The sequence below is a fragment of the Populus nigra genome, chromosome 7, assembly GCF_951802175.1.
Source record: "Populus nigra chromosome 7, ddPopNigr1.1, whole genome shotgun sequence".
NCBI lineage: Eukaryota > Viridiplantae > Streptophyta > Magnoliopsida > Malpighiales > Salicaceae > Populus > Populus nigra.
In genome coordinates, this window is record NC_084858.1 from 19,079,782 (window position 1) to 19,096,367 (window position 16,586).

General features: G+C 31.6%; 1 protein-coding gene and 1 long non-coding RNA gene across 3 annotated transcripts; both read right to left on the minus strand.

Moving 5' to 3' along the window:
- Window positions 1–3,896: 3,896 nt before the first annotated feature.
- Window positions 3,897–5,622, minus strand: LOC133699863 (transcription factor TCP14-like). Its single transcript, XM_062123363.1, has one exon. The coding sequence runs from the start codon at window positions 5,346–5,348 to the stop codon at window positions 4,161–4,163; it is 1,188 nt and encodes a 395-aa protein (XP_061979347.1). The 5' UTR covers window positions 5,349–5,622; the 3' UTR covers window positions 3,897–4,160.
- Window positions 5,623–11,260: 5,638 nt separating this feature from the next.
- On the minus strand, window positions 11,261–14,911 carry LOC133698997 (uncharacterized). Of its 2 annotated transcripts, XR_009843223.1 has the most exons (5): window positions 14,832–14,911; window positions 13,152–14,575; window positions 12,961–13,052; window positions 11,687–12,426; window positions 11,261–11,602 (listed from the first exon to the last, which is right to left on the minus strand). It is a non-coding gene; the product is annotated as an uncharacterized LOC133698997 (long non-coding RNA). The 2 variants fall into 2 exon arrangements; XR_009843222.1 differs by lacking the exon at window positions 14,832–14,911 and having other exon boundaries at window positions 13,152–14,746.
- Between the last annotated feature and the right edge of the window lie 1,675 nt (window positions 14,912–16,586).

The window sequence follows — 16,586 nt, forward strand, 5'->3', positions numbered from 1 at the left end:
GACTTAAAATTATAGTAAAAATAAAAGATTTAAAGATAGGGGACCAAAATGTAAAAAATAGAAAAAATATATGACTAACACCACATTAGCAATAATTTTTATTTTGGCCCAAAATTTTATTTTCTTTATTTTTCAATCCTTTAGTTAGAGAGATAAGAGAGAAACTTGCTTGAAAATAACGACAAGAGAGAAAGTGGCTGATTTAGCCACTTCTCAATGATAAAACTCATCATTCTTAGTGTTAAAGAATTTCATTCAAAGATAATTGTTTGATTGTTGTAGGTTTTGTCTATTAAACATGACTAAAAAAAATCAAGTTCCATTCTGTTTTTGTTTTTGTTTTTTAATTTTAATTGATTTTTTTTTAGATGATTTAGGGGTTGTTAATTATATGGTTTATGATGGTCTTGCATATCGTATTCATTGAGTTACATGCCTTTTGGTAATGTGCATGTGTATAGGTGGAACATTAAATATTAAACTTCAATAGAAAAAATGGGTTCTAAAAAAATATATCCCAATTTTGAATAATTGTCTAATTAAACTTCCCATATTTGTAATTCGCATATGAATACCTCATTCATCTATGGTATAGAGAAATTATTTTACATGTGTAGCTGATAATTTATTAGTACAAAAACCTTATCTAATATTGCAAATTTATTATATAAAAAAAATCACAGATTCACACATTTAATTATCGTGCTCTAGTTGTATTTGCACATACAGTTTACGGATTACAACTTGACCTATAATTTGAATGAAAGGTCGGACTTGCACATAAAATTTATTGAGCTACATGCATGTTTGTTGAGAATAATGCTTTTTTTTTATTTATTTATTTAGAATCTACTTCTTAGTATATTTTCTATTCGAACACTCCACTCTTATGTGCATACAAATAGGCACGTAGATTAATCAATATGATGTGTAAATCCCATCTTTTGTGAAAAATCATAAGACATGTTATAACATTGAAGCAATATGTGCAAGTTTAAGGGATATAACACGGGCAAGATGATTAAATATGAGAGATTAGGACATATATAGTATGTAAAGTACAAATCTAATTGAGTTTTTTTTTTTTTGTTAGATGATAAAAATAATTTTAAACCAGCTTACACGCTAGTTAAAATTAAATCTCTTCCCAGATAATTTTAAAAACACATCATTTATATCAAATTGATGTATTTCGAGAAATATATAAATTAATTTCAATGTCGATAAAAGTTTTGCAATATTGTCAATCCGGCATGAACCTTTTTCTTTTAACCTATTTTTTTCCTTTTCATCATGTTATAATGCTTTTTTATATGTGCATAGTTGTGGTTTTCAGTGCAGCAACATAAAAGTTGTGTTAGGACAAATCTCCATGAAAGGATGTTATTTTAAACCCGAATTCCTAACTTTCCCGACAACTCATTCGTGATCTCAATCGAAGGAGAGCATTCATGAATCCTCTATTCTCACAAATACACACAGTAGTTATGGATTTCACAGAGTATGAGAAATGTACTCATAATAAGGTAATACTGCTGCTGGTTGTTGGTTGTTGGTTTTTGGTTCCACTAGAAGCTGCATAGGAGGCAACCATGTTTTGAATGAAGCATAAAAAGCAATGTAATTTTTGTTGAGGTTAGGAGGAATTAATCAATAGATTTCTGATTCAATGGTTGTGAGTTCTTTATATTTATAAAATAAATCACGGATTCAAGTCTTTTTCTTTTCTTTTCTTTTCTTTTTGAATTATTTACATTTGAAAAATACTTCGTAGCCTTATAAATTGGTTAAAATCTATATCCATAATTCTTAGAATTTAAAGAAATTTCTTCTTTAAATTTCTCACAAATTGGTTAAAATCTCTTCTTAGAATTTAATCAAAAAATTTATCATCTTAATGGAACCCATATCCATAATTCATATGGTAACATTAGGTCATAATAGCCTTATAAGAAATTTCTTACCTTTTATTTAACAGGTTATAATGCTATCTACAAAACTCAAAGCATCAAATCCCTTTTTTGTTCTATAAACTAGACTTCACCGTCTCTCCAACCATCACACACTAATGCAAAACTGATCTGAGAGATTCTACAAATTCTAATATTTAAAAACTAATGCCATAACTTGATTCACCTATGGCTGCCTTATCAAGCACATACCTGAAAGGTCCAGTATTAGACATCACAGTCGGTGTTGCATTCATCTAACTTTCCAGGCTCTAACATTTTTCCACACCGTCACTTCTGGCATTTAATATTCATATGCCTACAAATTTTTAGATACATCATTCAGCTGCGTTCCATCAACATAATAAAGTGCGAGAGGCTAATTTTTTTCTAATAAACATATTCATATATTCCAGCTTCAATTCATTTATAGACAAAAATCAATCTAGTTAAAACCATTGATTTTATTTTAAAAATCGAACCAAAAATACTGTTAGCTATTTAATGAATAATGCCAACATCTCATCTATCCACTCTATTCATGTGTACAGATGCACTATCTTGGATTGCAACAATCAAATTCAAGAAAACAAACCAACCTGTTTCCTCTTTGGAGAACCTTCTCCTTCGCCAACTCCAAGAATTCTTCTTCCTTAATTTGACCGGTTTTCCTTTCCATTGCCAGCACAACTGCTGGACCAGACTAGCTGCTATTAATAAGCAAAACAAACTGCAGCCTCATTTACTACAAGGCAACAACGTCAAATTAACAAGATAACACAAACACAATATTGTTGTCAGACAAGAGAAATACTAGCAATTACCTGGGCATGGCATGGCATTTGCTCCTGGCCTCGAATTCCTTGAAGCTGCTTTCTTGGATGGTTCTTCACAGTATACTTGCAAAATAGGGGAAGGCTGCTGTGTTTCATGACTTGATATAAATATATGTATGTGTGAATACTGCGTGTGTCAAAGATAGGTTGAGGGCCTAACTACAAGACTTTTGGTTTTGGGTTATGAATGATAGGTTGTCAATTCAAAATCTTGAAAATTCAATAGATTTAAAGTGGTTATGAATTAGATTTGGAAATGGAAATGATATATTTAAATTTTTTTTTAGTTTGAAAGATAATTAATTAAGGTTGTAGTAGAATTGTCTCCAACCACATGGAAGCCCAGTCAGTAATTATTAAGCCAGGAAGGGTGGCATGCATTCATGCCATCAAGATGGGGAGCACCACCGCTGGTGGGTGGACTCTACCAAGGCTTACCTATTTGGCAACGGCAACCTGATGTGTGTGATTTAAAAAACGAAGGACCACGCGTCAAGGTTTTGATGGCTGCGGCATTGTAGAACTTGCCATAAAAAAAAGAGAGGAATGATCCACCTCTTTGTCAGTGACATTGTACATTGGTTCGGGCAATAACCGGCATCTAGGCCCACCACCTGAGCCAACAGCTGGAACTGATAAGGTCTGGGTCCCTCCCCCTTCTCTCTGAAAAAAAATCTTAATCATTGATGCAGTAAAACCTTGAGATTCATGGCAGAGATTTGGAATCAGAATGTGAGAAAAAGCAACACTACATTGCATTGCAGTAACAATGTGGTCAATTTCATCTCTCTCGCCAGCTTTGACAAACCTTTTAAAGTGATTTATTTAATTGAATACACCCAGGCCTTTTCACCATCAATCTCTATAGAGAAAAAGGAAGGAGAAAGAGAGAACTCAATGTATGTCGTCTACGTGGGAGACTTACCATCCATACAGCATAACAACATTAGCGTGTGTGTAAATGTCATTTTCTCCAACACCATTAAAGCACATGAATTGTATTACAGGTAGCAGCAGCAGCAGCTTTGGCCAGAAAGGAAAAGAAAAAAGAAAAGATATTGCACTAACAATGATGATGAGAGATAGATGTTCTGTAGGAGTAATAAATAAGTGAAATGAAAAACCCAAACGAGGCCTTTTATTAAAACCACCACCCAACCCAACACCCTGTTTAAAATAGTACTGTCTTTAAGTCCCACAAACCCTAGCTAAAACCCCATTTTAATCACACACAAAAAAAAATATTGGAATAATAATTCAAGGATAAGGAAAACAAAACTCCAATATTTCAAGAACAATCAAACCTCACGTGTGCTACACATAAAAACTACACAAGTGGAGGGTTGATGATCATGATGATGCTTTTTTTCCATCTCTATGAGTGATGACTTGTTGTATCATGCCGATCATCGCTTCCTCCACCACCGCCACCATGATGTGAGTGAGACCCGCTCGCCTGTGATTCCGATATGCCGGATGCCCGGTAGGGGTTTAATCCAGCTAGCATATTCAAATGACCTAATTCACTCATCCCACTATTACCAGCACTAGACCCACCAATACTTGTAGACCCCAGTTGCTGGCTAGGCAATAAGGTAACAGGAGCAGGAAAATTCATAAAATGTAACCCACTAGACATGGTGCTCCTGTACAAACCACTGTTATTAACAGAAGGAAATGTCCATATAGGATCTCCGCTCATGACTTGATTATTATTGGAATTAGCCAGCATCCAAAAATTTGCTGGAATTTGTCCATGACTAGCTGGAACTGCCCCACTACTGGATTGCAACAGGTAGCTTCCCATCTGATGCTGTTGCGATGATGATAAATCTTGCTCGGGCCTTCTTTTCCTGTTGAAACTCTCTTCTGTCTCCGTTGATAACTCCAGTGAAGAACTGTCTCGTAATTCTTGCTTTGCTTGCATCATTGCGTTCAGATTGCTACTAGATTGGAAACTTAAAAATGTCGGTGGTTGTGAGGTCTCTAGCCCAATTCCAGGAAACAAACTGCGACTACGTTGTTGAAGTGAAAAGTTTGGGCTAAAACTCCCTGATCTTAGCTGAGACGGAATTGACATGCTTGAACCTGAGCTACGCAAGGATATGTTAAGGGAAGTGAAATTAGCAGGGATTGTTCCGGTGCCTGTGGCAGCGATCACAGCTGGTTCTGCTTGTTGAAGTAACCACTCGACGGTTTCACCGTCTGATTTGTGGCCAAGTTCTTTAGTGAGCTGAAAAACCCTAGCAGCGCAGAGAGCTGGCATGCGAATTCTGCGGCCACGTCCATCCACCTTGGTGTGTCTGTCCTTTGTTGATGTTCGTTTTGGAGGGGGTTTCTTCGATTGCTCTGCAGAAACAATTTGGAGATTAGAGGTAGAGAGGTTTGAGTTAGTTTTGTTGCTGTTGTTGTCGTTGTCTGGTTCGGTAGTGGAGATGGGAAGAGAAGGGTAAGGAGAAGAGGACGAGCAAGGCTCGTCTTCTTTCTTTTCCAGTAATTGGAATGGGAAGTTTGGGCGGTGTTTGTGGTGGTAGTGGTGGAGCTGATCATCACCTCCTTCCATGATAGCATGAAAATTAATATGTGGGAATTTCTCCAAAGGCTTTTTTCCTTCTTTCTTTCTGTTTATATTTTCTATGAGAAAAAGACTGAATATTTACTAGAGTAGAGGATAGGAGACTGTGTTGAGGGGGAGAGAGAGAGAGACCCTTTTTCAGGTTTCTCGTTTCTCTTTTGGGTGCCTGGAATTCCCTCCCTTGAGAATTGATGTTAGAGAGAGGATAAGGGAGGAAGAGCTGGACGAGCTTTAAGCAACAAACATAATGAGTGAGAATTATATGGGGTAAGCTTTCAAAAGCAATTTTTTTTAACAAAAAGAAAAATTTTGCTTTGTTGATGTGTCGACAAGCTTTTAATTTTCCCTTTTTAAAAAAAAAACAGGAGAAAAATCAGGCCTCGACGTGTGATCTGCTTCACAGATCAGTCCCGATGTTCAGAACTTAGAAAAACATGGCTCAGCCTTTCAACATTGTAAGTTAGCCATTAAATTAATGATAGAGAAGTGTGTCCTCAGCGCCTTGTATGTTTTTTTTTAAAAAAAGATTTTTAAATTAAAAATATATTAAATAATATTTTATACTTTTAATGGCATATCAAAATCATCAAAAAATACTCTAAAAAAATCAATTTAATGTTTTCTTAAATAAAAAAAATAAAAAAATACCTTCAAAAATAAAAACAAACGCTATGCACTAAACTTCCAATATTAAGACAATTAATACATTTTGCTAATGTGAAATTATTTTATTTCTTTTCTCCCTTCCTCCATATCTACCACCACTCACTCCTTATTTTAAGAACTTGCACTTGCTTTCACCACCTTCATCCCTCCACTCGTGTTAAATTTGACCATGGAATATAGCATCGTTGTGCAATTTACAACCCATCACTTTCCTATTTTAATTCAACGATGACTATTTTGGATGAATTGTGTGATTAATTGGGGTTCTTGCTTCCCTGAAAAGAAAGTATTTAATATTTTCTTTGATGTGCATAGTAAAAATGGTGTGAGTTATGCACGCAACATGTTTCATAAAATGTTCGAGAGAGATGTTTCTTATAATATTTCAGTGGTTTAGGTATGCAAGAAAGAGAATATTGATGGAAACTCTTGTTTTGTGCTGTTTGTGGTGAACAGGGAAGATCTAATTTCAATGGTTTAGGTATGCAAATTAAGTTATTGTTTGAGCAAGCGCATCATGTTCTCATGAAACTCCAATCTTTTTTTAGATGGTATCCAATATTATTTTATCCTTTTTAGTTTGTACAAAAGAACAACGTTTTTAACCTGTTATTTGCCTGTATAATATGGTTTTTAGTTTAATTTTCATGATAAAAAAAAACGATTTTTAAGCTATTTATAAGTTATATTGATTTATAATCAGGTTTAAATTGATAGTTTTTAAATTTAAATAAAAATTATTAGTGTAAATACTCTAAAATGATAGTAGGATAAGATCATGTCAAAGCATGCATGTTCTTGCAAGGAAAATAAACAGTAGTGGACCAATCAGTGTTGATGTTGAAACGTTGAGTCCATATTCAGAAAAGTTTTGAAAATGGAGGACTGGTATGTAAAATGCGTTATACGTAGAGGACTGATTTTGTATTTATATCTTTTTTGTTTTTATGAATTTGGACAGCAATGTTCCTTTTTATTGTGGTGGACAGTCCCTTTGGTTCAGACTCCACGTGAGGTGCTCTTTTTATCATTCAATCCATAAAGACAGTGGTGGCCAGAGGTGGGCCCAATCCCAAGTCAAAAATTTGAGAGACTTATTATTAGCTGGGTCCCATTTCATTCTAGCAAAGGAACCTGATAGGTGGACTCTACTTTAGGATTACAACACGTGGCGTTGAGGATTACAGTACATGATCTACTGCGATAACAGGCATCATAACTCGTACATATATGTTATAGATACCTCCAGCCTTGCACCCGTGCTGCGCTACGACTAGGATTTCAATTGGTTGCGTGGGATTGTGTTCAAGAAAAATTTTAATTTATTTTTATTTTTATTTTTATTTTTAAATTATAGTTTATAAAAAAAATTTCTATATTTGGATAATTTTTAATGTATTAATATTAAAATTTTATTTTAAAAAATATATTATTTTAATATATTTTCAAGTAAAAAATATTTTAAAAAACAAATATTTATCTTACTTTTCAAAAGATACTAGGTTAAATTTGCTAACATGGAAGAATGAGGCTTGCAACTTAAATTCATGATTTCTTTATTAGAAAACAAAATGATATTGTTTATTATTAACAAAATAAATGAAATAATAAATAAAAAGGAATCATTAACAATAATTAAATAATAAAATGAGAAAATGTTAATTTTTAGGAGAAAAAAAATATTGTTAATAAAATGTACTAAAACGTGAAAAAAAATAAAGTTTGGTATTAAAATATTAATTCAAAAAAAAACAAATGATAGAAAAATGGAAACTCTTAGGATTAAACTACATTTTTGTGCGCAAAATCTACCTTGGGGCTTGTTTTGTTGTTCTTTATCAAATGTAATTCTTAATTTTTTAATTTATATTTTTATTCCCAATTACAAATACTGAAATGTAAAAAAAATAAAATTTGATATTAAAATGTTAATTAAAAAAAACAAGGATCAAATAATAAAAAAAATAAAAACTCTTAATATCAGACTAAAGTTTCATGTGCAAAATCTACCTGAGCTTGTTTTGGTGTTCTTTGTCAAATGCAATCTCTATTTTTCTATTTTCTATTTTCAGTCCCAATTAAATCTTGATTTAGCAAAATTGAAACCTAACCAACCCAACTACCTTGGGAGGATGCAATTGGAAGGTTTAAAAGTTTGATGACAAGAAAATAAACTTCATTGATCGAAATAAATAGTATGATCCATAGTGTTATGTGAGGTGGGCTACAATAAAATGTCAACCTCCTTTAGTTTCTTGTATAATAAATAAAAAAAGTTACTTGCACCCTACAACAAAGAACTTTTTAGAATCTATTTTTTATTTAATGATATGATAGTGAATAAATATATTTTCATGGAAAAGACAACAAATAAAATTACAGAGAAAATGTTTTTTCAAATTAGTCTTTATGATTTATTTTATTTTATTTTTTTGCAACAAAATGATTTTTTTAGCAACATATTTCATTCAATAAAAAGTTTAAACAATAGAAGAAAAACAATTAGAAAAGGCTATGATTTAAATTCTTAAAAAAAAATTTATTAAACAAATATTTTATATTTTTATAGTAGTGACCTTTTTTTTTTGAATTACAAGTAAAGGCAATTAAAATATATTTTTTTCAAAACATTTAATAATTTAAAATAATTAGGAAAAATATATATCTTCTATCAAAACTACATTTTTAATCAATTCATTTCCTCTTTTTTAAGAACAAAAACCCTTTTTGTATCCGAAGCATTGTGTTTTAAATAAAAACAAATTGCAAAAATCTAAATAATTTAAAATAACTAGAAAAGGTAATTAGGTAAAATAACCTTGATGCTTTTAAAAACAAAAAATATGAGCATGGTTCGCATTCTTGTCTTTTTCTTATGAGTTTTTATTTTATTTTGGGGTTGACATAGGGGTTGTTTGGTAATTTTAAAAAATTAAATATTATTAAAAAATTATTGACATGTACAACACAAGCATCAGCGCATGGCGTCCCCAGCACCTTTCAGGTGGCACATGCGGGGTCATTCGGTTACCAAAATCAGTCGTCCATTATGGAATTCGAAGCGACATACTAATCTCTTCACTTTGGTGGGGCACATCCGCACGTGTTCACAACAAAGGTGTGGTTAGGCTCTGGAGATTTTTTTTTCTTTTTCTCTCTATTCTTTCTCATAGCCCAAAAATTTGTGTCAACCCTTTTAAAAATTGATTGTGTCCTTCATATTCAATTTCTATTAATTTTGACCCTCATTCTTTTAATTACTATTTGTTTTGCTTTACATGCTTTTTGAAGTTAATTTTTTTTTTCAATTTCATCCCTAGACATTTTGTTTCATTTAGTTTTTTTTATCGAATTTAGTCATCTCTAGCTTTTGTACCTGCGCTTTGCCACGAGGCTGAACAATTTTTTGAAAAAAAAACAATGTTCAGGTATTGAAAAAAAGATATAAAAAACTGTTTATGACAAATATGTAAAACGATAATAAGAGTTAAGCCAACATGGGACATCTTGTCAAATCCGCAGTCTAAATTATGCGACTGAAATAACCCGATTAAAAATAAAAAGAATTATAAAGATTTTTTTAAAAAAATGTGTTAAACTTTTTTTAAACCTGTAATCCAAGTCATTAAACTTGAAGCACTCAATCTAGAAAAATCACAAAGTCCAATTTCAAAAAAAAAATTAAAGGATGAAATTGGAAGAAGAAAAATATAATCATACAAATATTTTAAAAAAAATAACAATTCAAAAAATAAGGATCAATATCATGATAACTACTATTATTAATAAGTAATACAATCACTATTACTATTATTATTATGACCACTGTCATTATAATTATCGTCGTCGTCGTCGTTGTTGTTGTTACAACTAACATTACAATTATTATTGTTGTTGTTGTTGTTGAAAAAAATAAAAACCATGAACTTGATTTGAATAGTAAAATTAAAAACCATAAAAACTTTGACAAAAAGACCAAGAAAAACAATAAGAAAATCAAAAGAAAATGGACCAAGTTGAAATCACTATTATTATTGAAAAACAAAAATCATAAACTTGATTTGAAGGATTAAATTGCAAGCCATAAAAACTTTCTTAAAAGAGCAAAGAAAAATAAATTAAGAAATTAAAAGTAAAAGGACTGAATTGAAATACTTTATATATACAAATTAAGAATCAAGGGTTAAATTGAAAACAAACAAAACTTCAACAAAAAAAAAGACTAAAAAACAGTAATCATAACTCAAAAGGTATGAATTTGAAATAACAAAAAAATAAGGACCATAGTGTATTTACAGAGGTAGGAGAGAGAAATGAAGGAAGGAAAAAAAGAAACGGTCGTCGGCAATACACTGGACAGATTTGGAGCACACGCGACGCTTAATGGAAGAGGAGACGACGAGAAATAATCTGAGATGACAAACAAACATTTTTGACAACCTAAAACCGTCGCACACGCTGCTTAAAATTTACGGTGACTCCAACACACCAACATCTTTTTAAGTAAGAAATTATTATTTTAATGGTAAATTACATAACTACCATCAACCAAACTTGCAATTAATAAACCAAACCGAGATTAAAAGATCAAAATACTACTGACAACAATGAATTAAATGTCTTTTATCTAAGGGTAAAAATGTAACTCTACTGTGTATAAAAAAAAATACTTAAATACCTTTACCAGACATCACCTATTTTTTTTTTTTGCTCTTGAGAGTATTTTAATTATTTTATTGTTTATATAACATTAAATTGACAAAAATATCCCGAAACAAATTAATAATAATTTATGAACCATGTAAAGCATTCAATTTTTGATAGAAATAATAAATTGTAGTGATGAATAGGAAAACATGGGGGAAGCTGCAATGAATCTCACATGCCCCCTTTAGATATTTGTTATTCGTTTGTTCGCGATTTTTTTGTGTTTTACTTTTCTTGATCAATTTTGTCCATCATTTCATTTTTTTTAATTTTTTTATTTAATTTTAATTTTTATTCTTTTAATTGTTATATTTTTTATCCTTTTCTTATGATTTTTATTTTAATTTTTTCCCTCAACATTTTATTTCATTTAGTTTCTTTATCAAATTTTAATCCTCATTCTTTTATTTACTATTTTTTATTATCATTTTCTTAATTTATTTTATTTTTGAATTTAATCCCTAATTATTTTTTTTTACATGGTTTTATCCCAGATTTGATTCTCACTGTGTTGTTCACTATTACAGTTTCCATTACTGATTACATTATATTATATTATTTCAAACAAACCTCAATTGTTTTAATAAGAAAACTTCATATTCAGAACCAAAAAACAAAGTATTCAGAGAGACAGCGACTGGCACTTCTGTGGATGCTACTGCTGTTGATCATCTCCCTGCGTCGGCTTCAATCTGCCTTCTTAATTTGGCTCCACATCTTCACTCACTCCTCTATCTTGCTGCATCTCTCTTTGCATAACGCTAAAAATGAAATCATTTTTCTGCTTTTGGATTTTGCTAAAATATGACGAGGGATGAAAAGTGTTGTATTTCTTTGTCGGTACATGCCTTTGGTTTCGAGGAGACAACCTGTAGAGGGTTGATGTGTAGACGTGCCCACTTTTGGCCACCAAGAATTTAATGTAAGCACAATAACGAGGTAATTGTGCTTACCTTGTGCCTGCGTATCTGCCACCCAGAAACAACCATGCTCTGCCTCCCTCTCTCGCCATCTCCGATGGTAATAAGCTAGTATCAGTGCCTGCGCTTGGTTGAACAAATGCTACAAACGCATCTACTTCAACAACACTAATAAGGCTAGTACATAAAAAGCTAGTTCTGTGTAGCAAAATAAATAAACCAGGCTAAACATTTTTGGTGACAAAAGATACAGACTGCATAGCATAAGAACAGCCCGTGAGCTATAATATGAAAGTGTATTTTGTTAAGAAGTCGAGGACTTGTCCAGACAAAAACCAAATGGACCAAAATCCTAAATGACGTACCAAAATTCAAAGTCAGCTACACGGCTAAAAAACATAGTTTTTAAACTTGATCAAGTGAATAACCCAGATCAAGACTTGGATTATAAATTTGACCAGGCTAATTTAAAAAAAAAAACAAAACAAAACAATGTTGTTTTTGTTAAAAAAATATATAGTCTATGGTTTACAACCAAGTCTTGCCAGGTCAACCAAATCATCAGGTCAACTCGGGTTTTTGACCGAGTCACCCGAGTTTTTGCGTTCCCCTATCTTTACTTAAACCCGACCTGGTTTCAGTTCAAGATCAGCTAGGTCTTGGATCGAACTACTAGGCTAGGTTTTAAAACTATGTCGAAAGCTGGAATAGTCATCTTCATAGAGGAATGATCCTTGTTTTTCCACAACTTGCACGCTGTAGCTCATGGGATCCTGCAAAAAGTACATGTATGCTTGAGATTTGGGAATGAAGATGTCACAACAATGGTGTTGCTGGAAAGACAGGTAATGCGCCTCTGAATCACTAAAAGCTGGAGAAGATGGGAGGGGTTAGACAAAACATAAATGAAAATAAAATACAATCAGTTTTTGGAATCATAAAACCTTGACAAGTTGACATCCTTTATTTTCCATCCTGATTTTCCAGTACATGTTCATTCATTTTCCCATCTCTTTCATACTTTAGCTCCTAAGTTTGTTCTTTTTAACTAATATATCATGGTTTCTAGTAGCAATTATCATCTCTTGAACTTTCTCATGTTACTTTTTCTGTACGTGGAGCCTGTATTATCTTCATTTCATTGCCAATCTCAAGAATTTAATTTTTTTCTTCAGGTCACATACACAGATTCTTACCTAACCCAACCCATCTATTTGCCTAAGTGACACTTTATCTTCATTGCAGCTCTTACCCCCTCTCTTCTTCGCTTACGTATTACCAATGCATACATAACTATGTATACTCACAGTTCCTTTCAAGTAGACTTCATAGCAGCGTGCTGTCCATTCCTTTAATAAAACCAATGATGGGAGCACCAAACCATGGTGCATGAATTTATCTAAGTGATAAAGAATGAAATAAAACAGTGAGCAGACCGTCGCAGAGTAAAATGGTTATCAATCACGGCATCGCAGAGTAACTAAAATAAGAAAGATACCTGAATTGGTTGGTGATGAAATAAACAGCAGAGTACATTTGTTTGTTAGTGAAAGGCATCATGCACAGACGGAAACAATGGCAGAATGATGAAAAAAACTCAAGATTGGAGGCAAGAACAACATGAGCAGCGATGGTACAAGCTAGAGACCATAAACAGGCAGGGTAATGGTGCAAAACAACATCAGGAACATTATCGACCGTCAAGATTTGTCAACAGGATGGCAAACATCACAGAAAAGGAAAAGGAAACTGAATCAGTATGCAAGACAGAAACAGAAACAACACACGTAAGATCCATGAAAGATTTCCCTCGAGAGAGATAGGAAAAACACTTGCGCATCGCACACCAAGGTAAAGTAAGCAATAGACACATGAAAAAAACACCATCCCCAGAGCACTAATGTGTCTAGCATGACAGCTAATATCGAACAAAGGTGCTTTAATAAGGAAACTAACTATGAAAGAAGCTGGAGAAAACCCCAGAAACCAAAAACCACCGAAGAATCTTGAAAAAATAAAGGTCCCTAACCTGAGCCAATCTTACATTGATAAAAGCAAGGACTAAAATATCACAGAGCATTCAAAAAGCATACAATTGGGAGTCTCAACAACGAGCCCATGATCAAATCTAAAGGTTTCTCCCAGGACCTTGAGAAACAATGAAACATGGCATGAAACCATGCTGGACCCTTCACGATTTACACATGATTTTGAGGCTCATGAAAATGAGAGGAACAAAGAGACAAGAAAATGAAAAATAAAAGCCGAGGAATATACTCCACGCACTTGAATTCTTACAAGTCAGATATTAGAAATACATAACATATCACAAAAAAAAAAAAAAACCCTGACAACTCCATTGATGTGAATCAAAGAATTTGAAATTGCATTCATATTCAAAACAGGGCATTAAGCATTAAAAATAGGAAAGAAAAAAGAAATAACAATTAACAATCTAAAACTTCAATGGGACTTACCTGAGTATGAGCAACAACCTGGAAACTAGACAAATGGATGGGAAAAAATAAATGAATCAGTAAATATTTTTTAAAAAATAACAATAATAATAAAGCATCCAACATTAACAAGCACGGAGTGATATTAACAGGACCCCTCCTCTTGCTTCACTGATAAGCAATTTACAGCCAAATCAAGAGGACGCAGAGTAGTACTACCGTGTTCCCCCACTCTAACTTTGATCTAGGCAAATCAGGACATAAATATATAAAAAAAAAGAAATTAATGAAATATTTCAGAGAGGGAAAGAGTGCCTGGATTCCTACTCCAGTGAAGTCATGAGCTGCTATGAATATAGGTTCTGAAAAACAACTGGGAGATCGACAAGGAGATGGTGACGTACGTAGTAACTAGTAATGGATTGGCAAAATTCCCACCTCTCCTTCCTTCCGATGCTGTTGATATCTGACATGAATATGGTGTTTGTAATTGTCAGTGTAGTACTTTCAGCAAAATAAATACATAAATAAATAAATTATTTTTAATATGCATCAAAATAAAAGAAAATAAAGAAATTTTTTTTTTTTTTTATAAAACGTGATTTCCACCGCAAAAACAATCACTTCAGCCAGCAGCCATGCATGTTATCATGTGAAGCATTCATTCATTCATTCAATCAAAAGAAAAGGCAGCAAGAAAAGAAAAGAGGTACTGTACTAACCTCATAGGTTCCATGACGATTGACATGCTTGTACATTTTTGTTGTTTCAATTTAGGTAACTGAGTTATTATAAAGAAAACTCTTTTTATACTCTTATCTAATTATTTTTCAGTTAATTTTGACGGACGAGGGGACACATATCAGCTTTTTATTAGTTATAGTTTCATAAAAAAAAATATTAATTGATTAAATATTCAACGATAAAATAAAAAAATCAGAAAAATATTACAAAATTTGTTAGAGCTTTTTGTGAAATCTTTATTTATTTAGTGATAGAAATTATTTTATGATTTATTAATTTTCATTATATTTTTTAATTTGTTTTAAGAAGACAAGAAAAACAAGCAAAAAGTTTTTGTTAATTTTTTATTAATTTATGCTGGATTATTTTTACTTTTTATTTTCTTAGCTAAGTTTTTATTTAATTTTCAAAATCCAAAGAAAAATGTTACGAAAGGAATACATTTTATGTCGAAATATAAGAATTGTGAAATCTCGAACATATAAAGTCAGAATTTTTATGAAAAACTAAATTAGAAAATCATGTTTATTAAAAAAATTAATTAATTAAATCAAGCATGTATCATCAATAAATTGATAATTTTCATCCTTTGATGAAGTAAAAAAAAAAACACCTTTTCAAATAAACAACTAGCTAAAAAAATTAAGAATTATATAAAAAAAATAATAAGATATAGCATAAATTAATTAAAAAAATTGACATTAAAACGATAATAATTTTTTTTAAGAAAAATGTCTTTTTAAAACAAAGCGCAAAAAGTCCAATGTAAATAAAGAAATTGGAAAAACAATCTAGCTAAAAGTTGGTAAAAAATTTTAACAACTTTATTCTAACCATAATCTTGATCTTTTTTATTTTGAAATCAAAACAAATAAAAAGTATATATTCCCTCTTTTTAAAAATTTAAAATTAATAAAAAAAATTATGATGTTTAAAAGTATGGTAGTGATTGCTTTTTTTAAAAAAATTAATCAGAAATGTATTAAAATAATATTATTTTTAATTTTAAAAAAATTTATTTTTCATACAAACACATCAAAATAATTTAAAAATAAATCACATAAATTTTAACAAATTTCCGCGGGGGCTAAATGGAGGGACCTCTAATAAACCAAGCCATAAGGATCCAATTGCACACTTCGTAATCACAAGAGTGTTTTTATCAAAAACCGATAGTACGGAGACTTCTGGTATTATTATTACCCATTCCCCTGCTTAAACATCGTCAACATGTAGGTGTTTGTTGGTCCTTCTCCTTTAATCTCCCGACCACCTTTACCTAATATGTATGGTGACATTAATTGTTTCATAATTTAATCAATAAAATTCTTAATAGTTATATTATTAATCTTTATCTGGAATAAAATTCATTTTTATCATAGGTTTATCATGCATTAGGCTTAAGAAATCATCATAGCATAACTTACAGTACTCTTTTATTTATTTATTCTTGAGTGTCCTTGGGTGATCTGGAGGATATAGATTTGGACCCTATCATATTCCCCTTGGCACAAAATCGATTATGTTCTAGATTTAATCATTGATTTTAAATTCAATGATCTAGATAGATTTGGTGAGAAAAATAAAATAATAAAAAGTTAAAATGATAACATTTTTTCAATCATGTAATAAATCATGTCCATTCAATTTCAATTCAATAATCATATAGACATGAGAGGATCTGAATCTTGAGGGTATCATTCTCATATCTAATTAGTACACTCATAAAATCA